Source organism: Copadichromis virginalis, linkage group LG13 (genome assembly GCF_057382275.1).
Source record: "Copadichromis virginalis isolate Kocher_CV1m ecotype Utaka linkage group LG13, C_Virginalis_male_GT1.1, whole genome shotgun sequence".
Taxonomy (NCBI): Eukaryota; Metazoa; Chordata; class Actinopteri; order Cichliformes; family Cichlidae; genus Copadichromis; species Copadichromis virginalis.
The window spans coordinates 3,521,976-3,547,255 of NC_140630.1; the positions used below are offsets into that span (position 1 = coordinate 3,521,976).

Here is a 25,280-nt window from a genome sequence, read left to right on the forward strand (position 1 = left end):
GGAACTAACAAAGCACAAATACTTTGTTGATGTATTTTAGTAGAATTTTCACGTATCTGTACTGATTTGAGCTTAAACTGTAACACATGAAAGGAAATCTATCAGTATACCAGTCCATTTTATGGCATACAAAGAGAGGAAACTATATCATTTATGGATAATTCACAGCTCTATAGTCAGGGGTTAAGGAGGACCATTAATTTTGTTGTTCATATGCTGTGGTTGTGGTCACTCAGCATCTAGCTAGCTCTACAGAAGAGGAGCAGCATAAAGGTAAAAACATTTTGTCAGGTAATTTCAAATGCAGCGTTTTTAAATCAGCTCAACAAACATCAGCAAACACACAAACTGTTTGTGTGCAGTTTGTCTCACAGTGTGTTGCAGCTCAAAGTCCAGCTGTTTATTTCACAGAAAGAGAAAAGTAAGAGAGCTAACTTCACTCAGAGATGGAGAAAGCTAAGAAAGAAAGACAGGACGGGAGGGGAAGAAGGGAGGTTAGATTTAAAGGTGTATAGGAATTTATTTTATTTATGTATTAATCACATTATTTTATTGTATAATGCTTTGGTGCCACTGGATTTTAACATGTCTCACACTCATACAGTAAGACAAATGGTGGAGGTCTAGTAAGGAAGTTGGGGGAAGCAGACAACTCCACAGGAAGAGTCTTTTCGCTACGTTCACACTGCAGGCGAAAGCGCATCAAATCGGATTTTTTTTTTTTGACCCTATGCGACCCATATCCGATCATGGTGTGACAGTGTGAACGGCACAAATCCGATATTTTCAAATCCGATCTGGGTCACTTTCGTATGTTGTACTGAATCCGATACATATCCGATGTTTTAGAAAGCGACTGCTGTTTGATGGTCATGTTGCATTAAATCCGTCTTTTACGTCACTGACACAAGACAGACGGCAATTATCAGCGCCAGAGAAGACATCGTGAACGCTTCCTGTCCATCCAGTGTAGATGTTAGTGAAACTGTTGGTAAGACAACGTTGGAGAAACGTGAACATTTTATTTGTACTGTATAATCTGCAGATTCTGACAGAAATCTGCAGCTATCCTTTGAAGCAGTGCTCCTCTAAAACAGCAATAAGGATCATTATTAGGTTATTTACATTATTATGTAAATAACAAAATAACTTAAAGCAAAAATTGGGAAACGTAAAGTCCAAAGTCTTTATATTAAGGCCATCAGTCAAACAATATTATTTGCTCTGGGTCTAAACAGAGCGCGTTGTGTGTGACGTCTCGTTTTGCGCATGCGGCCGCTTTGAGCGTTCACACTAGAGCGCGTTTGCTGTCGCATTTTATTTGTAGTGTGAACGAGCAGACAAAAACATCGGATTTGATCAAAAAATCTGAATTTATCATTAAGACCTGCAGTGTGAACGTAGCCTTTGTCTCTTCGAGGACTCTGGGAGGTAGCAAGGGAGTGTGAACCTTAAGGTGCGAAACAGCTGTGTACTGCCTTTTGTTCCTGAAGGTCTTTAACTGAGAGCCATGCTAGGCTCAGGGAGACTCTGCTGACCGTCTGCCCCGCGGTCATGCAGGCTTTCCACCAACTTGGTTGTCTGTTCTTTGTGTTTTGATTAAAGAATGTTAGCTACCTCTCACCGCTCGTCTGCAGGCTTTATTTAAATGGAAAACTTCCGCAACAAAGGGAAGGACTGCTCAGTGGGATTTGATAAACTGGAAATCTAAAGCTTATTTGTAAGTCCTCATTTTTAATAGATAGATATGGGATCCATGCTCTCCCATGAAGCCCATTCTATGATGATCTCTATACTGTTCTTGAGCTAATACGATGGCCACATGAAGTTTGGAGGTGAAAGTTAGCAAACTGTGCCTCAGTATCTGCTGACCCCACTCTGTGATTTCACACGGCCTCCCACGTTCATGCTGAGCTGCTGAGAGCGACCTATTCTTCTACAAATGTTTGTAGAAGCAGTCTGAATGCCTAGGTGCTTGATTTTATACACCTGTGGGCATGCAAGTGATTGGAACACCTGAACTCAATGATTCGGATGGGCGAGTCAATATTTCAGGCAAAACAGTGTGTCTACTTCTTATTTTAAGTCAGGGGATGAAGAGTGCCAAATTAAATCAGTATAACTAACATTATCAGACATATGGCAAACAGGTTGACACGGTATATGCTTCAAAAAGCTCCTGAGTAATGATCAGGATCTAATTAGTAGATGTTTCTCCAAAAGTGGCCACACCCACCGCACTGACTCAAGGTGAGTCATGATTTGACTTTGGGCCACATCTATTCCACACAACACGAAGGCTGTATCCCAATTCAGGGTCTGCAGCCTTAACGGTCCACAAGGGCCGCGTACTCAAAGACCACTAAGGTCGGAAGTGCGAGGCTTGTGAAATGGGACCGTCTAGCCTCTGTCGCGCTTGCCCAGGTTGCCTAGCAACCATGATACTAACAGCTGGAAACGTTTCATACAGCTGTGTTTGACAGAAATGAAGGAGAAAATCTTTTGTTCATGTGTTTGTTTGTTTCTACATGAGCTTCGATTTGATAAGTATCTGAAGCTGAGACCACGGGACTGTGAACCATGATTGTTGGGCTTCATTTCTGTGCTGAACAGTCATTTAAGATTAGCTAGTAAATAACAATTAGCTCATGTTGTTCATGAGACTAAAGTCATCTCACTGTGGTAATGTAAATATAATATGGCCAATATTAAAGTTATAATTTCAATCATTATTAGTTATTACAGCAGTGAATGACTGTTTCAAATACTGAGCTTCAGTAAAGATTCAAGCTGCATTTATTTATATTTCCTGTCACCTTAAATCTTCACTCAAAGAAAGGTTCATTTGACACTGTGTATATATAAATGTATTATATATAAGAGACAAATATTGAATATGTTGGCATTACTAAATTTGTCTCAGTGCTTACTTTAAATATCCATGAAATCATCACATTCTCTGTAAGATTAAGGTCAACTATTGAACGGCGTATATTTTAAAGGCTTTAAAACCAAGTTAGTACAAACGCCACTAATGTCACATAACTTTGCTGACATGTGACCAACAGTAATGTTTTAATGTTCTAAGTTATTAAACATTTGCACATGTTTACTCTTCGGGCGCCCCTTTTCCACCGTTTTTTTTCCCGCAAAATCATCCACACGTCATGAAATCAATATCCTTAGTATCCTTATTTTCCTATTATATTGTTTTATGTACTTTAATAATGAAGGCTTGTAGAGCAAGGCCACTTTTGACTCACAAAGTGCTCAGCCAGACTGAAAAACAGGAAGTTTTAGTGCACAGATATATTAATAGATAAGACACAGAACGGAGGAACTTTCCATATAAGCCATGTTTGAAACTGTGTGACGTGTAACGTACCAAAATAAAACCTATATGAGGCACAGTTTATGATTCTAATGTTAGAGCTCTTGCAGCTGGCGTTTGAGCTGTGCAGGGGTCTCTCTCTTCCGGAAGATGATTGAATAAAAAGAAATATAAATGTTTTAACACACTATGAGTCGGTTTTCTCTGTTCTGTCATGGGGACAAAAAAATCGGGGTTAAATAACACCACCGCCGCGCTATGCATTCTGGGATTTGTTGGGCCATCCTTAAAATTCAGGGAAGTAAAAGACGCCTTTGAGGCCTGCATTTCTATGGAGCAGCCTTTGAATTGGGACAGCCTTCGTCGCGTCGCTGTGATGTAATCGGCCTTAAAATGCGGCCTTTAAGGCTGCAGACCCTGAATTGGGATATAGCCTTATTCTGACCTATTGTCAAGCCCAGTTCTTGATTTGGGCCATGTCAGGCACTTTTTAGTCCCATAACTTAGGACCAAAGACAGTTAGGTCCATATATGTTTGCACAGTGACACAAGTTTTGTTTTTTATATAACGGACATGAAAATATTGTGTTGACTCTCAGCTTTCATTTGAGGGTGTCCACACTCGAACTGGATGAATGGTTTAGGAGTTTCAGCTCCTTAAAATGTGCCGTCCTCTTTTAAATGGACCAAAAGTAATTGGACCATGACTCAAAGTGTTCTTTGTGTTTTGATTAAAGAATGCTAGCTACTGCTCACCGCTCGTCTGCAGGCTTTATTTAAATGGAAAACTTCCACAACACTTGCATTGGCTTCCCATTGAATTTAGGGTTCGTTTTAAAGTCCTTTTATTGGTTTTGAAAACTTTAAATGGTCTGGCTCCTGTCTACTTATCTGATTTACCGAAGCCACATGTTCCTCCTCGCATGCTTCGTTCAGCTGAGCAGCTGCTGCCGTCGGTCCCTAAGTCGCAGCTGAAATGCAGAGGAGACCGAGCGTTTTCAATTCCAGCTCCGATGCTCTGGAATCACCTTCCCCTCCAAATTAAACAAGCATCATCAGTGCAGGTCTTTAAGTCCATATTGAAAACTTATTTTTATTCCCTGGCTTTTAACTCTGTAGGAAACTGACACCTTTCTTATTTATTTAATTTTTTTATGATTTTATGGTATTTTTAATTTGTTAGTTTTTTTGATCTGTGTTGTTCAGCACTTTGGTCTGCCTGGTGTGTTCTTAAAGTGCTATACAAATAAACAATGATGATGATGATGATGAAAATCTACACTTTTGTACATCCTGAGAAAGCAAGACAGCATTGTGAACTCAGCAAAACAAAAGGAACGTCCATATCAATATCCAAGTCTACCATAAAGAGAAGACTACATAAAAGTAAATACAGAGGATTCACTGCAAAGTCCAAGCCACTCATAAGCCTCAACAATAGAAAAAAAAAATCGAAATAAGACAGAACAGTTCTGGAAAAATATTCTTTTCACACATGACACCAAGATCAACGAATGCCAGAATGATGGCAACAAAACCGGCATGGAACACAATATGATCAAAAACAGCATGGTGGAGCCAGTGTGATGGCTTGGGTGTGGCACTGAGACACTAGTGTTTACTGATGATGTGACAGAAGGCATTTTGACCAAGTATTTTTATTTTTATTTTTTACTTTCAGTTATTTAATTTGTCCAATTACTTTTGAGCTGCTGAAATGAAGGGAATGTGTTCAAATCTTCTAGTTCCTCAATAGTTTTTAATGCAATCTTTTTGTTCAGCCCACTGAATTAAAGCTGGAAGTCTGCACTTCAACTGCATCTGAGTTGTTTCATTTAAAATTTAAAATTCACTGTGGGAACGTACAGAACCAAAATTAAACAGAAAAAAAAGTCAGAATATTTATGGACCTAACTGTGTGTCTGCTATCTGTACAAATTCCTGTATGTGAGGAGGATACAGTAATAAACAGTGGGACACAGGGATCGCTTCACTTTATTGTTTGTGATTATTACACAGTAAAAATAAATACGAATGTCAGCATTATAAAACTGTCCTGTTACCACTACTGCTCACTAAAGTCTAAAGGCTCCTACAGCTGTGTCACAGGTAAAACACACAATAATAAAAATAGCATGTTTGTTATCCACGTGAACACTTTTACAATGTTAAGTACAAACAGGAGAAATTATCACACTAACTTATGAGGAATGATGTAAATGGTAAGAATATTGTGTACAAGTCTGTGTGGCTTTTTTAAACTGTGCTTGGTGCTTATGGCGTAGAGGGCTTTGTTAACAAAGAAAAAAAAACCATTCTGTGTCAGAGTTATAAATATTTAGGACATTTGTCCATTAAGGTAAAAATCACTGAGGATGTCATCCAAAGGAAGTTTGGAGATGCCCGTTTCCTGGATCCCAGTCACATTATTCAGTATAAAAACCAGTTTAGAAGATCTTCATGCAGCAGCACAGGGCCCAGAAGCTCTTCTTGGCTCATTTGTTTTTGTAGTATTATTTTATTTTTAATATACTTAATAGGGTGATTTGGGATGTAGTCTTGGTAAGTAATATGTTAGATTCCTATGTCCTCAACTGGAAGTGTTTTCATTCACATCTTAGGTCTCTTCTTTTAATTTCAGTTTTGATTCAGTCTTTGACTTCTTCTATGATTGCCCTCCTGTCATTCATCACCATCATCATCCCTTCTTCATCATCTCCACAGCGTGCCTCTGGCCCTGGACTTGGAGGGAGCAGCTCTGCATCTTTTGAGCTGCTTGTGCTAGCAGCTCTGGCAATCCTGGTGAGGGTCTGTTCATACGGAGAGGGCAGATAGACCATGAGGAATACGCCGTCTGTCACGTCCTGCTCGGAGCTTGAGCTGGGAAGTGGACCTCTGTTGCTGCGGAGGGAGGACAGCAGCTCGCAGTTCCTCTCTGGGTCCTGTAGGTCCTCCAAGGCGATCACGTTAGCCAATCCCAGCTTTCCATTGAAGCTGAAGCCCCTCCTTCGGCGGCAGACCACGAAGCCGAGGATGCTAATGAAGAGGACGAGGAAGGAGATGCTTGCTATGACGATATAGGTGACTGATCCACCGCTGAAGATGGCCTCATCAAAACTCTGGTTCTGTGAGTCAGACACAAGATGTTGTTATTATTATTATTATTAGTAGTAGTAGTTAAGGAATATAAAGTGCAGAAGTCACAGATTTAACAGAGGTCATTTAGGCGCCATAAAAACTTTGTCCAGCAGAGGGAGCTGTCCGTGCCGAACTTCTGCTGATCTCCTCTTTGCACATGTGAATGTGTAGCATTGTGAGGGTGGACTTATGCCAGAAGGATGGACAAAGAACGATAAATACTTGTTTAATATTTTACTGGCAGCAGGCAAGAAAGCCATCACAAAAAAAAGTCTTTCTTCAGAGAGCCCAACTATGAACATGTGGATGAACATCACAATGGACATTTACAGAACGGAGAAAATGACAGCAGATGTGAACTACAAGAGGGAGCTGTTGGTATCACGATGGAAGAAATGGATGGACTACATAAAAAACGCAGGCCAGTTTTTGCTTTGGCTCTAGATTTTGACTTTGTTAACTACTAGAAGACTAGAGGAAATATTAGTTATATTAATGGAAACAAAAACACACTCCCTACATTTTTTTCTTTCATTTTTCTTTTTCCTTATGTATCTTTTATTTATTTATTTATTGTTTCCTGTTTTGCTTCTTTTTTCTTTCTTCTTTCATTCTTTTTGTATGGATATTTTAGTTGTTTAAATATAGAAAAAAAATATATGTAGTGACAAATTGCTGAAGTTGATGGTATTGTATAGTGATTCCAAAATGTCCATTTAAAAAAAAAAAAAAAAAAGTATTGTGAGGCTGAGCACACCGCCTCCTGATGTTATTTTTATTTGGAGCATATGTGCACTGTAAAAGCTAAGAATGAAGAGTAAACATGAGATGGGAGACGTTGTCTTTTACCAGACAGCAGTTTTAATAAATGACTTGTTGTTAAATAAATGTTAAAACATCCAAAATTTATTGAAATAAAGCTGATGTTGTTACATATTGTTGTTGGAAAGTAACTGAAAGAAGTCTTTAAAGGATGTCTTCCAGTTCTACACATCTGCATTTTTTCCAATCTGGATTTTAGGCAGTGTGATTAAAAACACATTAAGATCAGATAAAACTAATGAAATAAAACTGGATTCAAGTATCAATGCAAAATTTTATTTCTGCCGTCTCATCGAATGCCAAGAATCGTGTCTTCATAGCTTCATATAAGTAACATTTCTAAAAGCTAGAAGTATAACTCTGCAGAGAATCTTTGAAGTGACACGTTTTTGTTGTGCAAGCTTTGTAACATCTCTCCATCAGTTCGACAATTATTAATATTTAATTTTATTACGTGGACGCTCACATTTGTGTCACTGCATTTAATTTTTCAAATGACATATTTTCAGATTAAATTATGAACTGATGAAAAAAAACCCACTGACAGCATGTTTAATAATAAAAATAAAATCATCGACGTCTGCGCGAACTCACCGGTGCCTGTCTGTCAGTGGAAGGCAGAGCCGAGGGTCCGGATGACCAGTCTAGAGAGTCCCGGCCAGCGGGTCCAAACTTCCTCCAGCTGCTCTCCAGCAGAGACCGCATGGTGGAAAGTTTCAGGATCCGAAGCCGACGGGTCTGTTGACAGCTCAGAGGGTTAGCACCGACTGCACCGCTGAAGTGATCAGCCTTAAATATATCTGGGAGGGGGAGGAGGGAGGGACAGCAGAGAAATGAGGGCAGCAGACAGTCCAGCAGAGAACAGACACATCACTGGTCCCAGTGGGTCACAGCAGAGGGTGTTTCCAGGATTTTTCTTTTTTTAAAAACTATGGTGTGTTTTTATTGGGGGCAGAGAGATCGCGTGCTTCCAAAAATATGCATTAGGAGACGTTACAAATCTGTGTTGAAGGATAAGATGTATAAACTAATAGGAAAAAACTGCATTTACGGTTCCAAACACAATTAAGTAAATAAGCAAAGTAGATGAGTTAGAGAACAGTAGACAGTAAGCACTCTATTTTTTTGCATCTATAATTAACTCACAAGCATTCATTACATATTATTTGAATATTTAACGCTCGCTGACACACTGACAAAGAAATTTCAGTCAGTGAGAGCAACGAGGAGCCATCAGAAGCTAAAATCAACACTTTGAATGATTTTTACATGTAGTAAGATTGTTGCTGTTTAACAGTAATGACTGTGTCGATTGTTTGAAAGGTCCAGATAAGCAATAACAAAGAAAATCTGACATAATGTGTCTCACTGGGTGTGTAGTGGATACATTCAAATGATCGGTGTAAAGAGTGAGACAATCAGGAAGCTTTAACTCCAGTGGATGACTCTCTGTCACTCAGAGTGCTCGGGGGAATCACTTTTTCTGTGAATATCAAGAAGACCAAAAGTGAAAAATCTTTGTGATCTGATGAAACTTTTCTCAACATTTCTGGGATATAAAGTAAGTCTGAGAAAGGTTTTACACACTTTGAGACAATTTACAAGTCATTTAAAAGTGTGGAAGAGGAAAGTATATCACGGGTTTACAGGTTTGGTAAAAACTGTACAATAAATCGCTGCCAATAGTCCATCCATCCTCTTCGCTTATCCCTGTCAGGGTCGCGGGGGGGCTGGAGCCTATCCCCGCTAGCACAGGACAAGAGACAGGGTACACTCTGGACAGGTCGCCAGTCTGTCACAGGGCTGCTGCCAATAGTCATAGCACGCCATTCTCAACTAAGTTCCACATTTCCATACAACTTTTGTTCAGGTTTTCTTAAAACTGCAGGATTATTTTGGAACTGAAACTCTTAGGAAAGAAGAAAAAGAGGAGAAGCAAGATGAATAGTTAAAGTTTTCAATTGAGACATTAAACAATTTATTGTGGTATAAAATGCTGTTATTTATGTTTCTGTCCATGGTTAAATTGGTAGGACTACACTTTTTTTTTTGGGGGGGGGGGGGGGGGGGGGCAACTTCTTCACACAACACAGTTGTGTATGTGGCTGTGTTGTATTCAAAGTAAATGGGTCTAAAAGGGGACCAATACAGTCTCAGCCTTACAAAATAAAGAAATAAAGCACCTTGAGGCAAGTGTAGAGATTTGGCGCTATATAAACTGAATGAAAGTAACTTTTGGATGGATTTATGTGACTCTGTAACTTTGGAAACTGTCTTTTAATGATGGGGTATCATCTGTTTTCTTCTAAATACCAGGCAGAAAATACGCTTTCACATGCAAAATGAATGAATGAATGAATATTTCATTTTCAGTAAAACAAAGGTTTAGGAGAATTGAAGTCACAACCACAACAACTACAGCAAGAAGGCAAACCACCTGGTTATGGTATGACCGTCTCAGGCAAAAGACACATGCTTTCATATGGTCAGCCAGTATTAGTTCCAATTAATATTACTCTTAGAAAGGTAAAAGAGGCACATTTATAATCCTCACAAATACACTATATTGGCAAAAGTCTTGACTTGCCCATTCACATCATTGAATTCAGTTGTTCCAATCACTTCCGTGAGCAGAGGTGTATAAAACACCTCTGCATGCAGACTGCTGAGTGAATTTCAGCATGGTGCCGTAATAGGATGCCACCTGTGCAACAAGTCGAGTCGTGACATTTCCTCATTCCTACATATTCCACAGTCAGTTGTCAGTGGTGTTATAACAAAGTGGAAGCGATTGGTCCTGCTGCCAGCGGATTCCAGAGCAGTGGAGACATGTTCTCCGGAATCACAAATCTGTTTGCCAATCTGAGTCGGGGTTTGGGTTTGCCAGAAAAAAAGTGGGGTTTTTTTTAATACTTCAGCTTATCAAGACATCTTGGACATTTTCATGCTCCCAACTTTGTGGGAACAGTTTGGGGATGGCTCCTTGTTGTTCCAACATGACTGCGCACCAGTGCACAAAAGCAGGTCCATAAAGACATGGATAAGCGAGCGTGGTGTGGCTGAACTTGACTGGCCTGCGCAGAGTCCTGACCTCAACCTGATACAAGCCAGGCCTTCTCGTCCAACATCAGTGTCTGAACTCACAAATGCACTTCTGGAAGAATGGTGAAAAATTCCCATAAACATTCCCAAACCTTCCATTAAACTCTATGGGTTAAGAATGGGATGTCAGTCAAGTTCATATGTGTTTGAAGGCAGACGAGTGAATGCTTCTGGCATATAACTTAAACATACAGCGTATATATAAACAGGTTTCACTAATTTGTGAGCCTTGTTCTATAAATCTCCAACCGTTTTGATCTTTTGGCAAGGACAGCTCTAATACCACTTTCATGTATTCAGCAAATCGCAGTGTGTCAGCTCGGCTTAGCACACAGACTCCAACAATGTGCAAATGGAACCAAAGCCAAACCGTCAGCAATAACAAAATCAAAAAATCCCCCTAAGCTCCGTAACTAAAACATTACAGCTGGTTTTGTTTATTCTGCACAAAAATCCTTTTTACTGTTAAAATCATCACTTTCAGATTGGATGGAAGACATCCAAACTTTGGAGTGCATTTGATCATCATCATCAGATATAAAACACAATGCCAAACATTTGGGGCAAACTGCTTTTAATTTGCAACACAGAGCAGACAAGCCTGCAGAGAAAGCACTTTACAACTTACAGCACTTACACAGCTGCGCTCGGGACAGAAGAGAGAAGCCAGAGCAGGTTAGAAACACCAGGAGAAAATCTTACAGCTGCTGTTTTTTAATATCAAAAGCAGAAAAAAATGCACTTTTAGAAATCACAGTCACGACATTAGCAGAGCCGGCGCTCACAGGTCGGGCAGCAGAGCATCTGAGGTCAGTGAAGGAAGCAAACGGACAAAACAACCTGAGTGAATGAGCAGAGAGCCTGAAGTCACATCGTAAAGACTCTGCACCTTCACCTGCAGGGACACCCACGGTTGTGTTTTATATTTGTACCATCAGTCAAACAAAGACTTTTACCATTTTCTCTGGTGGTGATTGTTTACTTTGTAAGCATTTATAGACAGTAGCCATAACTGATCTTCAGTGAGAGAAAGAAAATATATGTAGACCACCTGGTCTCTGGAACACAGGATATGAAATCAAACACCAACCATTTGGTTAATGTCAGAGTCAAATGATAAGATCAACACAAGTTTACACAGTAGATCCACTTTTTCTGACAGCTTCAAGTTTGTTGATGCCAACATCTGGTTCAGTTTAACCTCTTTTCCATCAGTGTAGAAGAAACTGCAAACATTTTCACAGGAAATATCACAGCGGCAAGACTGCACACTTCAACGGCCAATGACTGGTTAAATGAAGCACCAGAAACCATATTAGTGGCTTCGTCTTTGTGAGCAGTAATTATGTTTTTCTTCCTTCTGATCATCTCCTGATTACTCCTCAAACAGCATAAATAGCACACAGTGTCAGATTTGTCAGTTGAATGTGTTATCTACACCCACATCTGCTGCATATCTGCAAGCTGCTTTGGAACCCACTCTACCCCAGCTCCTCCTGATTGATCAAGTCTGATGTTACAGACACTCTGGCTTTCTGTCTATGCACACAGAAGAGTGAGGAGGTCCCAGGACAGAGCAATGAAACCAAATAAAAACAAACGCAGAGGAAAATAACAAATCTCATTTCTGCTCTAATGGCCGGGACTTAAAGACAAATTTATGCTGTCTTCTTTACCATCATCTCGGCCCCAAAAACCTGATAAAGCCTGACTTTGCATTTTTAAAAAAAAATGCAAACACATAACCCAAATCTTTTCCCACGATTGTCCATCAAAAATTAAAAACTAATCAAATTCAAACATTTACCGACACAATATTTCTGCAAAGTACACGTCTAAGAACTTTTATTTGATTATTCTTTTATATTTTTCTGTTTCTGTATGTTCTCATGACTTCCTCTGTCATATGACCTTTCACTGTGGAAACTGTGTCAGATGTCTGGGTCGCGTAGAAACTTTGTCCATCCGTGTCAGACAAAATGACAGAATAGTCAAAGCTGCTTTTACTCCTACGCTCTCAGTCAATCACCCAGATGCCCTGAAAGCTCAAGCCTTAGATATGTGTACATTTCTCAGACCAACAAGGGAGTCGGTCTTTAAACTGTCAGCCAAATCACTCAGACGTATACTGAGTTCTCCAAACAATGTTTTCTCTTTTTTTTTGTCTCAATCTGATCTCTGGAAAGTGAATGCAGTAAGGCACTGCCTCTTCCATCAGTAATCCCTCAATAAAGTCACCAATGTGTTGATTTTACTGTAAATCAATAGTAGAAACAATATTACAAATTCCCAGGAATTGGAGAGAAGAAGGAGCTGTCAGTATCTTGAATCAGAAAGCAATAAGAGCTTAGAATCAAACAAAGACTCGTGGAACACGTAGACGGATTTGCAGCTTCTTGTCAGCAGCGAGTTTACCCAAGAGCATCAAATCTGCTTAGAGTGCAGATAAAGTTTGTTGTGGCGATGAGCTGCACTGAGCAGCAGCCACAGCGACTGTGGTTCAAGCCCTCTTAATCTCAGCTCAACATTTCAAATGTACGTTGGCTGTAAAAGTAAAAAACGCAGACAAAAGATTAATCTCTGGACTCGGCGTTACAAATAATGTCGTGGGCAAAGTGAAAGCAGAGAACCAATCAGAGCAAACACCTAGAGGAGCACGGGCGCCATCAGCACAAACTGCTGGTGCGGTGTCGTTGCATGACGCTGACACATCAGCTGATGGAAACACTGTCACAGCTTTAACACCCACTAAATCCTTTCCCTTCACTATTGCTGATCACACTGATGGCCCACAACATCTGTCCAGTTGCTGCTCGCCCTCGAACAACAGGGACAAATGGGGACGGGTCAGGGACACCGGGAGGGGCTGAGGGACAGCAAAGTCAGCTGAGACACAACAGAGTGGCGAGACGTGCTAATGCTGCAACGTAGCAGCCCCACAAGAAGGAGGCCGGAATTAGAGCACGACCTTCCAACCGATGCTGTCGATATTCTGCATTCTGATGCAGGGCTCGGGTTAAAGACAAAGAATAAAACTGAATTTTGTTTAATGTTTTCTTGTTTCTCATGGATGAGCTGAGGTCCATAAATACACAATCACATCAACAATACGTGTAAAAAAAATTGACTTAGCCACCTCATTTAAAACGTGCAAACTCACATTCTGAAGCCTCAAACCAAGCATCGTAGCAGTCTCTGTGCAGGTGGAGCCAGAAGTGCAGAAGTGCATACACTAGTGTGCTTGATTAACAAGGTGCACCTGTAGTGGACTCTGCACCTCACAGGCAAGGAGGATGGGAGATTTTTAACTGGAGGAGACTCTTGGCAGGACTTTTAAGATTAAAAGCTGTACAGCTAAGTCCTATTTTTTTTTTCACTGGAAATTCTTTGAAAGACACCAACAGCACAGGCGAGAGGTCTGGCTCAGTGACTCCCAATTACTGGAAGTGAAACCAGCATCAAAGCGGTCGAGTCCTTAATTATCCCCAAATAACGGTTAAGTCTTCACCCCATGCAGAGCAGCTCTCGGGGAGGGAACCAAACAAGAGACAAGACAGTCTTTTGTGGCAGGCTTTAAACATCTGCTGTTAAGTGGGCCATTTAATCACAGTCTGCAAGGACTCAGAAGAAGAACTGCAGCATTGGCTTCATTTTTCATCTGCGGAGGTTTTGTGTGTGTGTGATAGGGTGGCAAAAATCAACCATGAAGCACCCAGGGGGTTGTCTTGATGCACGCTCCATCATCCAGGTGAGTAAATCCCAAAAAGCTGATTCTGTTCATCTGGACGTCTTTAGTGGGAGAGACATTTCGTCATCATCCAGGTGACTTCTTCAGTCTCAGCTGACTGCAGGTTTCCTTAATCCTATATTTGTGTAATGACTGAAACTAGCAGCACTATGTCCAAAAGAACATAATCAACTGTTTGGGACTCCCAGACGGTTGCTTGTATATGTATAACTTGAGTCTAAGGTAAAAAGGATTCCAATAGGAAGAGTCTGTCTGGTTGTAGCATTAGTTGTCCACAATAATGCAGCACCACGTGCTGGGGTGGATTATAGTCTTTGAGCTTCACCTACGTTAAAGAGATGAGTTCACTGTAGCAGAGGCCGACTGACAGGCACAAACATCTCCTTCACAGGGGATGAAAGGTTATAGTTCCTGTAGCTGGGGGTAAGAATAGAAAGTTGAGAGTATGCGTGCCCGTGTGGTTGTGGCTCCTACAGTATCACTAGCCTAACAGGCTGTCCCATAAGAGGGACAAAACGTATACAACCACACCCAGCAGCTGTTCCCTTTTCTCTCCCTGGAGTTAAGAAATTCACGTCTCAATAAAATGTAAAATGAGTTCTTCAACAAGAATTCTTTGGCATCACTTTGGTTTTAGAGTTGTCCGGTTCCTCGACGCCTCGTCTGTGGCAACAAAAGCTAATGAAGCCACATGACATAAATATTAAACACATGTTAAAGCAAAGCAACAGAAACAGCAGTCGTTTAATCTGATTGATCTCAGTGACTGGTTCCAGCCTGTATTAAATAAAGACGGTGAGCTTTAAAACTCTGTTGTTGATTTAAGATTTTCCGGCTTCTAAAGCAGGAAAAGCTGATGACTTTAAAGCATCAAATTAGGACCCAGCTTGGCACTGACTGCTTGCTTTTTTGGAGCATCCAGTGGAAGCATTGCTGCCAGGGAGGAGGTGACAGCTGGCACAAAGGAGAGAATGAGGCGACCGACAAAGTGAGGAAGCAAGTGAAGAGAGAGCAAATAACACTGAAAGAGTCTCCGCTGTAGACAAAGTGGGTGAAAAAAGGAGAGTAAATCTTCTTAGGAGCATCAGATGCTGCCGCCCTCCCCGCCCCACCCGCCTGTCCTCGATACGGGCCGAGCCGCTGAAGTTAGCGTCAGTTCAGCACTCTCTTCATTCATTCATTCATAATCTGTCCTGAAATGCACATGAATGGAGGTCAGCAGAGTTACAGCTCATCGAGGCAAACTGGACTAGTGAAAGTGAGATAATGCACGTTCATTCAGTTTGCTGACTCCGTGCTCGGAGTACGTTTCTTTCTCCGTGATCTAAACGCACCTGATGGCAAAACTTTCATCCATCTGTTGGTTTCCAGGTGAGAGATGTGGCATTATTCTTGGAAATGACTGATGATAAGAGGGTAATAATGATAAGACTGTTATTTAAATATCATAGACAGTAAGGAGCTGAAAGGACAGGTGTTGATTATTATTGAACTTTTCTTGTATTGTTTTAGATGCAGGACAAAAACATTCACTTTAACCTGAAAGTTATCGGCGCACATATATAACCACACTGAGACACGTTACATGGAGACAAACAGAATATGAAGACTGAAAGTCATGTGAAGGCACCGCCATACAAAAGACATCGTGAATCCTCCGTTTGGCGATTGGAATTCTTTGGTCACTTAAAAATGAGTTACTGATGATGTTAAACACGATGCTCTCATTAAGCGGCTTTGTCACCAACCCCCTGCTCTCTATTAGCAACAATGTTGGAAAAGCTTAAGGATACAGGTTTCCCCTGTGGGGTGGGGGGTGAAACACTGACAGTGGGGTCAGACTCAGGGTTTCCCCTTCAGTCACAGCCAATAGGCTCCAAGCACATATATGCAAAAAAATATTATCAACACAGTATATATTTCAAATAAATATTTGCATAAATAGATGATATGAAAAAGGACATGCGGCTGGCATGAAACATCAAAACACACACCGAGCGCCGTCTTTGATTAAAATAATTAATACTCATGTCAGAAGGCTTAAACAGACCTCTGAGCCACATGTGATCAGGATCAATGAGCACTCGCTCCGAACTCTGAGAAGGAAAACAGGATAAAAATAAAGTTCTAAGCTGAACCTTTGTGATCTCCAGGATTTCACTGGCTTGTTTATGGTCCCGTCTTCAGCACTGTGGAGATTTTCAGAAACCTGCTGAGCTGAGACATGGGCTTTATTCAGACAGCAGGCAAATCAGATTTGTTTCTCAAATAGGACCTTTAGGACTGCGCTGTTATTTGCAAGTGATCAGATGGGATTTGTGTGCCCAGACATCACCAGACCATCTGTAAGAGTCGCTGCAGCAACAGCGCAGGCGTCACTGAATACATCGCTACCATTTGTCTTCTAGCTCCCTACACGCCCCCTCCCAAAGAGCCAGCAGGCAGTTTTCTCATCATCTAATCTCATCTGGATACAATGTGGGTTTGTGGAAAAGGGAGTGAAAAATGAGCTGGAAGTAAATTTGCAGCAGGTTGTAAAAAGGATTAAAGCATCCAAACGGGCACCGGGGAGAGCTGTTTGGACCACCTGTGGCGCTACGGAGCAATACAACGTGTATGTGGTGACAGAGTATGACAGAGGTTATAGAGACGAGCGTATGAAGAGATGCAACAATGCAAAGAATGTAAACATGGCTGCTTCTTCATGGGTGTTAAAAACCCCTGGAAGTCACTGACACGAATGAAGCACGAGGGTGAGGAAATATTATCAAAAGCCTCTGTGATTGTCGTGTTGAGACTTTATGACAATGCTGGACCAAAATTAGGATTCGGCCAATCAGTCTTCAAAAACTGAGAACTCATAGATGACATTTAAGAGCTCCGTGTTTGTTTCTTTGCACTGTTCAGGGTTCAGGAAACAGTTCAACCAGTTCAAACATTTCAAATAACATAGAGAAGCCTGTTACATTTTTATTCCTCATACCGTATCCTTCATCAGGAAACAAATCCTTCATACTGATGTCACTTAATGACTGCCTGACAACAAAATGTTGGCGAGGACCATCGATCATTCATCAGCTCCTAAAATCTACGGCAGCATTTCTGATTTCATCTGTTTATGTCCCTCACTGACCGACACTTTGCAGCCTCCGGCCGCTGCTTTTGCATTTCATCGCTGCGACATCACAGAATGATGTCATAGAGTCTGCCGACCCGGCCCAGCCATTCGCGCAGGGCCTGGCGAACGCGGGCGTCGGTCACGTGGCAGGAGAGCTGGCTGAGGCAGGGGTAGAGCGCCGGCTGGAGCGCCAGGAATGAGGAGTCAGACAGTAGGAGGACCTGGTTCAGGAGGGTCAGGACCATGTTGGTCCAGGCCTGCAGAGGGAGGAACACAGACATCAGTTCACAAGCAGATGCAGACCTCACTTTTACCCAACTTTCTTTATACGAGAGGGTTTAAACAGGGGACCTTCAAACTTGTGGGGACAAGGATTTTGGTCCACATGAGGCTGTTGGTCCCCACAAAGATATGAATACACACACACACACACACACACACACACACACACACACACACACACACACTCGCCTGTATCTGAGCCTCAGAGTCTCTCAGCGAGATGCTGTGGGAGCTGATGGTGGACCCCGACCGCGGCCTTTTCTCCTGCCTCAGCACCTCCGGCCCCGCACTAACCGAGTGCCTCAGAGAGGGCCCCTGCTGGTCCACCAGCTGCTGAGGCCTCTGCGGGGGCCTCTGCGGCTCTACTGGGCCCCTCCTCTCCCCGATGCCGCCTCCTCCTGCCGCCGCCCGGCCCTGCTCTTTCATGAACAGGTTGACGTGGCTTTGCTGCGGCTGCTGCTGCTGATGTTTCCTGCGTTTATACTCCATCATCAGCTTGCTGATCGTTCTGTCCGTGGCAATGGTGTATAGCTTGTTTCCAGCACTTTCCCACCATTCCTTTCTCCTTCCCGGGCCAGCGCTGCCAGGAATCCCTCCAACCGAGCTGCTTGTTATGTTGGAGTCCCTCCGTTCGCATCCAGTCCGGAACTGACTGGACAGACTGCCTGTGCAGCTGTGGGGAGAGGAGAGCGGCAGCTTTTATATGACGGGTGACTAAACAGCCTTCACAAAGCACACATTAATATGCGTGATCTCCAACCTGAATCCTGGACTTGGCGTCGGTGTGTCCCCCGGTGACGCTGAGCTCACGTCTGTCGTCTGACACCTGTACCCGCCTTCCTCTGAGGGCGTCTCCCTCGCTGAAAGCCCGCCTGCTGAGGTCGGGGTCGAAGTCTCGGACTGGAAGAGAGGCAGGAAGAACACATGGTCTCCTCCTGCACTTCCCCTCAGCAGAGCAGTCTCCTCCAGCATGCTCTCCAGGTCGCGGTGCATCTGAATGTAGCTGTTGCACAGATCCACGCACAGCTTGTAGAGCCGCTTGACCAGCCAGGCCCAGTCGGCGCTGCCCACCGGCTGCACGCTGAGTGAAGGGACTGGAGCTCGCCACGGGTGACGCTTATCCCGGCCGCGAGGGGGGCTGACCTGCCAGATAAGACACAAATATTACGAGGAGGGTCAAAAGTTTAGAAAAGCCTCTGAGGATTGAAGAGAAAAAATGAATAATGGATGAAAAGAGCAGCAGCACGACTAATCCAAGGCCGCTGCTTTAATTCTAGATTGAGGTCACCTGTCAGCCCCTCTGAGTGGCCTCTCATCACATTTGAATGTTTCACAATTCTTTACAGTAACGCTGCCAATCAGAAGCTGTGTGTATGTGTGTGTGTGTACCTGTTTACACATCTTTGTGGGGACCAACAGTCACCTGTGAGGACAAAAGTGTCCCCACGAGTTTGAAGGCATTTTTGAGACTCAAGATGTGATTTTAGCGTCAGGGTTACAGTTGGGTTATCGTTAGGTTTAGGCTCAGGGTTAGGCATTCATTTTTGATGGTTAGGGAAAGAATTATGTCAATTAGATGTCCCCACAAGATATGAATACCCAACATGTGTGTGTGCATGTGTTACCTGTGCGGTTTCTTCAAATATGTCTTCATCCTCCGAGGAGGCGGAACCAGGATGAGAGGAGTCTGAGCTCCCCTCCTCTTCCTCGTACAGGATCCTCTTTACCTGAACACGGCGACAGGTTCAGATGTCAAACAGATAACTAGTGACGAGCTCGTCTGTTAGCGGTGACGACGGTTATCACCAGTGATTCTGTGTCTGCTGAGAGGTTAATATGACTGCTGTGTCTGGTTGGTAAAATATGCATTAGAATAAAAAATAATAAATGAAATGAAAATGTTATTTTTGTGAACATCGTTCCTCCAGACATATCAAATACCTGCTCCGCGCTTCTTTCATTCGACCTACCAAATACACAAAAGTGCATTTTAAATCTGGAGCTGTACATTTAAATAATCCCAGCAAAAGAAAATCATAGAAATCAAGAAACATCGTATATGTGAAGATGTTTTCCTGCACAGTGAAAAATCGTTTCATGAACATTCGTCCAAGACATGTTTGAAAAAAAGTTCCAAAATAAAAGCTGGGCAGGCGTCCAGCTCACTGCCTGCTCAGCTCCGTTCCTCCCATGCAGCGCGCCATGACACAGATTTTAAATTCAGCTCTACATCAGTGGTTTAAATGTTATTTACAGGTCATGGTTACAAAATGTGTTTATGAAATGACTGTCAGCGAATCAAAAACTTGTGCATTTGGCTCCTTTAGAAGTGATATGATCAACAGGGCGGCCTGGCTGGTGTTGGTCGTTTTGCTGGGCGTGCGTCTGAACCTTCTGGTCCAACTTTTCACCAGTTACCTTCTAACTGTGTGCGTTTGGTGCTAAGCAGCAGCACGAGGTGGGATAATGAAAAGCAGTTTCCAGCAGTGAGAGTGAACTGGAACAGTGAACTGAGCTGTGAAACGATAAGCTCAAATAAGTGATAAGGCTTTGTAGAGCTGAGTGGAAGTGACCACTCGGGTGATAACTCTCTGTGGCTTTTACGATAACAAAATTTTGTCCCAAATCATCTGAACGCATTAGCGATGCTCTAGAAGTGACAGCAGGTCCCTGTGAAACTATAAAAGAGCTGCAGTGTGGTTGCTAATTGTTGGCTACTTCTAAGCTACAAAAGCCTGGAACAATGTTTGTGCCCCTCAGTGTGTGGATCTGGATGCGCTGTATTAGCAGCGTGACAAAAACATACAAGAACATTATTAACTTGACTGGTTTCCACCTGCTGTGCAGTCATGCTGTCTGCCTGGCTCAGTATGGCACACAGCAGGGCCTGGAAGTACAGGCTGAAGCTCATGGCTGACTGGCGGTAAAGATTGGCTGCTCCACAAACACCCGACACCTTCATCAGCAGGTACTTCAGACCCGGCCGAGTGTCAAAGTCCCGCGCCGTCCTGCACACAACAGATTTTTCAGCTGCATTTGAAGCTGATTGACATTATTATAAAAAGCATGAATATAAAAATAACTTGTTTTGTTTCTATGTTTGGAAACTAGCAGGATTCAGTATCAACACTACACTGCCATCTGCATATGTGACATGTTTTGCTGCAGTAACCTGTACGAGTCCAGCAGCAGATCCAGAATTATGGCTAAATTCGTCATAGAGATGTAGCGCAGGAAGCCTGCCGTGGGTTTACTGGGGTCAGAGGTCACAGGTGTGACCCTTTCGTGACCTTCAGGCTGCTTAACAAACTCTTCCAGCAGGATGTCAGAGAGGTTTTGGAGCAGAACCTGGTGGGACAGCAGGCTCACCACGATGGTCCTGAATGGGATCCTGCACATCAGTCGAATCACATACATTCAGTTACTTATTTAAAAAAGAATCCTTCATAATAAAGAAAGATTTCACTGAACACATTGATGCATTTCCAGTCATGGTTCATTTATCTGTTGTAGCATCACTGTAATGTTAAACAAATGAATAAAGAGGATAAAGGATAAAGATGCAGGTGCAACATGTAAATGACAGAGCTGCACAATATGGCTGCGGTGTAACGTGAAGAAGTGCAAATGTACAAGGAGAGCTTCTTCTTCTTCTTAAACTTGTATCGTTGATGCAGCTGCAAGCGAGAAGCTGACTGAGTGCTGATGGTTGAGTGCTGCATTAATTACAACTTTATTTTTGGTTTACATCTAATCAGCCATTGCATACTTGTCTGTGCATCGTGCAGCTCATTTAAGATTAACACTGGCGATCATGCTGTCCATGCCTCGTGTGGGCATTTGTCACACTTTTAAATGGTTGTTGATGAACACACAGAGAACAGCCTTACCCAATTTTCCTTTAACACAGCAGCAGAAAGACAAGCACAAAGAGTTAGTGGACTTCAGAGAGCACATTTCCCCCACAGTCACTGACAGAGCACACATAAGAGGACAGACCACAGAAGGAGGCACATTTAAACCTAAATCTAACTGAAAACATGCGGCACCTTCAGAGCCTCGTTAAGAAATGTAAACCAATCAGACGAGTAATAAACCACCCATGTGATCAGAGCTTTGATGTGCACCTCTTCTGAGCGTGTCCATTGGACTGCTGGTCAGACGGCAGCTCGATGATGAGGACGCAAGACTGAGCGTGCTCAAAGCCTTCCTTGTTGTTGGGTGTCTTAGGGGAGCACTGAGTGTCCAACATAAAGACCTGGGATAGAAACGGGACATGCGGACAAGCTCAGGTCAGACAGTTAAAACCACAGGTCAGGCTTAAAGAAAGATTACCCATACACGTGTGTTTATATTCATTTACCACGATGGATCTCTGTAAGTATTAAGTGATAAAATACAAGTTTATGTACAACTTCAACTTCAGGATCTGACATTTCAAACTCCAGGATGATGGGAGATTTTTTTTCCTGTCTAGACTCTCGATTGGAGGTCGAAGCCACAGCGAAGCCACGTGAAGTGACACTGACCTGCTGGGCCATAGCTTTGATCCTCCAGTACTCGGCCTCGGCTGACGGTGAATGAGAAGGAGCCGCCACCTTCACCTCGCAGGCGTCTCCAGAAAAGCTGTCCGAGCCGCTGTGAAAACACGCCAGAAGGTTCTGCAGAGAGAAAACAGGGAAGACTGGTGTGGGTTAAATGGGAAACACAGACTTTTGCGATCTAAAAGCTGTCACGCTGAAGGACCCTCTGGCTCCTTGGAAGTGAAATCTGCTGAATCAGGTTTGAAACCAGAAGAAGATCCGTCAGAAAATTCATTCTTCCACTGGAATACTGTGGAAGAGACTACAGCCCATTATTCCTGAAACTCTGGCTGAATGAGGATGAACCTTTCAGTCTGTGTGTTTAATCAAGGAGCACAGCTTCTATTGTTTATAGGAAATATCATACTGTTTCCTTCATACACCAGTCAGGTTTTGTGTTATATGGTATATTTCAGGTGACAGTCGGCCTCTGAATGACATGTATGGCCAGCGTTTATTACATTACATCAGCTGTGACCTGAATGCTTTTTAACAAAAGCAGCTTTTCTATAAAGCCAGTCAAAGGCCACGTGTTCATATGTCTGAGAGCAGAAGCTACACATTAAGGACCGATGTCTACATAGCATAAGCTGCCTGTTACCAACTGTCCTACAGACATATTACGATTCTATGCATTTTTCAGGATTTCATTTACAGTCACATATCATTTATTAACATGTCTGAAATTTCTCTGCTCTTCCTTCAATATTTCTGTAAGATGGGACGGAAATGAAAGAAGTTTTAACTGAGGTTAGAAACAACGTTGAGAAGCAAAGTGCGTATTTTACAAAGACGTGGAGCCCTCTGCTTGTTTCAGAGCTAATGATTAGTATGAATCTGAGCGAACGAGATGCACTTGTTTTCAGTGTGCTGTTATACGTGGGATATAGAGCTGGGCGATAGTATGATAACGATATGTATCGCGATATAACTTTTACTCGATAGAGAAATTAAGCTATCGCGATAGACCTCGCCGCTCTTGTCCTCCTAAAAAAAAAAAAAAAAAAAAAGGTCAGCCAATCCAAACTAAGTAGCGCAGAGCCGAACCAATCACAGCCGCAGCGTCACGTCGCGTGACTTGTTACGTACAGCACAAGTGCCAAGCCGCACGTGTGTTTGTTTGGGAAGCAGCCAGCGGGTAATGGAGGAAATGAGTGTGCCGACTAGAAAAATCAACCGAGTGTGACCGAAGAGAAAACAGATGATGGTTCCAATGCCGGAGAGATTGTCGAACGGAAGAGCCATAGAAGTTCCGTAGTGTGAAGGTATTTCGGCTATTTCAAGTCTGACAAAAAACAGAGTAGCGCGCACTGTAAATTGTGCCGAAAGCAAGTCTGGAAATACAATAAACTGGTGCATGCGTCACACTGTGCGCCACGTTATTGTTTCGGTGAAATGAATTTCTACAATACTGTTACTGTTAATTCTACTCTCTGCAGTGTTTAAATGCTTACACATACACACAGTTACTGTCCCTCCACACATACGACTCGGTTCTGCTTCTATGCCCCAGCTTTGTTTACTTTTTCCCACCGAGGCTTCTAGACTTCTGATTGGCCAACATTTCTGCACGGTTAGGAATCTAGCGCCACCTGCTGCTTTGGCATGTTCATAGCAGCGTTTTCCTTCATTTCTGCCTTTATGTGTGGACGGGATTATTTTTTAAAACGAAAACGGAAAATCTCCGTTTTCAAAAACACCCGTGTACGTGTGGACGTAGCCTGAGTCTCTGACTGGAAGCGCTAATTCGTCATTCGGCTTTTGTCAGACTAAAGTAACTGTTAAAACTGTTTGAAAAGCTCAGCTATACAACAAGGAGAGATTGAGAATTTCCTTTTAGTTCTCAGTTTATTTGATATTGACAAAAGTTAGTCAGTTTTGTCTGTTCTTCTGTAAAACAAACTAAGATTTATTTTTAGAATTAATATTTTGTTTCTAAGTGGAATTGACAGTTTAGTCTGTTTCGTTTGTTCTATTTTGAAACTTAAACGCTTTAGCGGCTGCCTTTTGTGTAGTTTGCAATATTTGCCTTTATTTATCTGAAAAAGTCTCATGTTCCTTAAGTACATCTACCCTGTTGAACTTATTATGGGAAATAAATATTTAAATAAAAACAAGCTGCTGATTATTTCACATTTTACTTGTGAGCAACGGCACATTTAAATCTTACAAATATAGTTATTTGGCTTATATCGTGATAGATATCGTTATCGCCTGAAATGAAAAAAACATATCGTGATATGAAAAAATCTCATATCGCCCAGCTCTAGTGGGATATCATGTAAAAAATTTTATTTTTATTTTTTACACTGGATTTCAAGTCAAACAGATGAATAAAATGTGAACCTGTCAGTTCAATCATATTTAAGGGCTTAAACAAACGTATTGCATCAGGAATTATAGACACCGAAGTATTTCAGGAGGTCACAGCTCCATGTGTGACATTAGCAACATGCTTTAAGATGCCTCTGCTTCAGCAAATATTGTTATATAAAGGGCTATTAGACCTAAATACACAAAGCGCATTGCTCAGCATGATAATGTTAAACCCCCTCACAAAGAGTCAATCAGATCTGTTTCTATCCATCCTCTCATTTTCGACTGTTGAGACCTCGCTCTCCCGGCCCAGTTGGACCATTTTTATTTTACTATCTTGTATTTTCTAGAAAACTACTTCCTCTTACAGTTGCTCCCTTTAAGCGCCACCACAGCAGATCTCTGCCTCCATCTCCCCCTCCAGCATCCTCCCCTGTCACACCAACCCTCTGCATGTCCTCCGTCACTGCATCCCTGAATCTTCCCTCATGACTTTTTCTTTTCCTCCTGTTTGGCACATTCAACAACCTTTGTCCAGTATATCCACTCCACACCATCTCAGCCTGACTGACACACACACACACACACACACACACACACACACACACACACACACACACACACACACACACACACACACGTCGGGTATTGATATCTTTTGGGGACATCTAAATGACATAATGCTTTCCTTAGCCCCTTACCCTAACCTAACCACAACCTAACTGTAACTCTGTCACTAAAAACACATTTTGAGTCTCATAAATGGCTTTAAAACTTTTGGGGACCAGGATTTTGGTCCCCATAAATATAGTAAATTTCCATTTTTAGTCTCCACAAAGA

At 42.3% G+C, this 25,280-nt stretch overlaps 2 protein-coding genes across 2 annotated transcripts in view; both read right to left on the reverse strand.

Moving 5' to 3' along the window:
- Positions 1-5,308: 5,308 nt before the first annotated feature.
- smim28 (small integral membrane protein 28) lies at positions 5,309-9,357 on the reverse strand. The gene is made up of 2 exons (XM_085476964.1): positions 7,886-9,357; positions 5,309-6,456 (listed from the first exon to the last, which is right to left on the reverse strand). Exons 1-2 carry the CDS (start codon positions 7,994-7,996, stop codon positions 5,980-5,982), a joined length of 588 nt encoding a protein of 195 aa, XP_085333090.1. The 5' UTR covers positions 7,997-9,357; the 3' UTR covers positions 5,309-5,979.
- A 6,261-nt stretch (positions 9,358-15,618) lies between these two features.
- Positions 15,619-25,280, reverse strand: part of arfgef3 (ARFGEF family member 3) — a 59,542-nt gene continuing 49,880 nt past the window's right edge. The window contains exons 34-41 of the mRNA XM_085476965.1: positions 22,071-22,202; positions 21,669-21,799; positions 20,714-20,932; positions 20,378-20,549; positions 19,167-19,268; positions 18,302-18,684; positions 17,731-18,214; positions 15,619-17,516 (exon numbers count right to left, since the gene is read on the reverse strand). Coding sequence (XP_085333091.1) covers positions 17,325-17,516; positions 17,731-18,214; positions 18,302-18,684; positions 19,167-19,268; positions 20,378-20,549; positions 20,714-20,932; positions 21,669-21,799; positions 22,071-22,202 — 1,815 coding nt within the window. The 3' untranslated portion in view covers positions 15,619-17,324. The remainder of the gene's footprint in view (positions 17,517-17,730; positions 18,215-18,301; positions 18,685-19,166; positions 19,269-20,377; positions 20,550-20,713; positions 20,933-21,668; positions 21,800-22,070; positions 22,203-25,280) is intronic.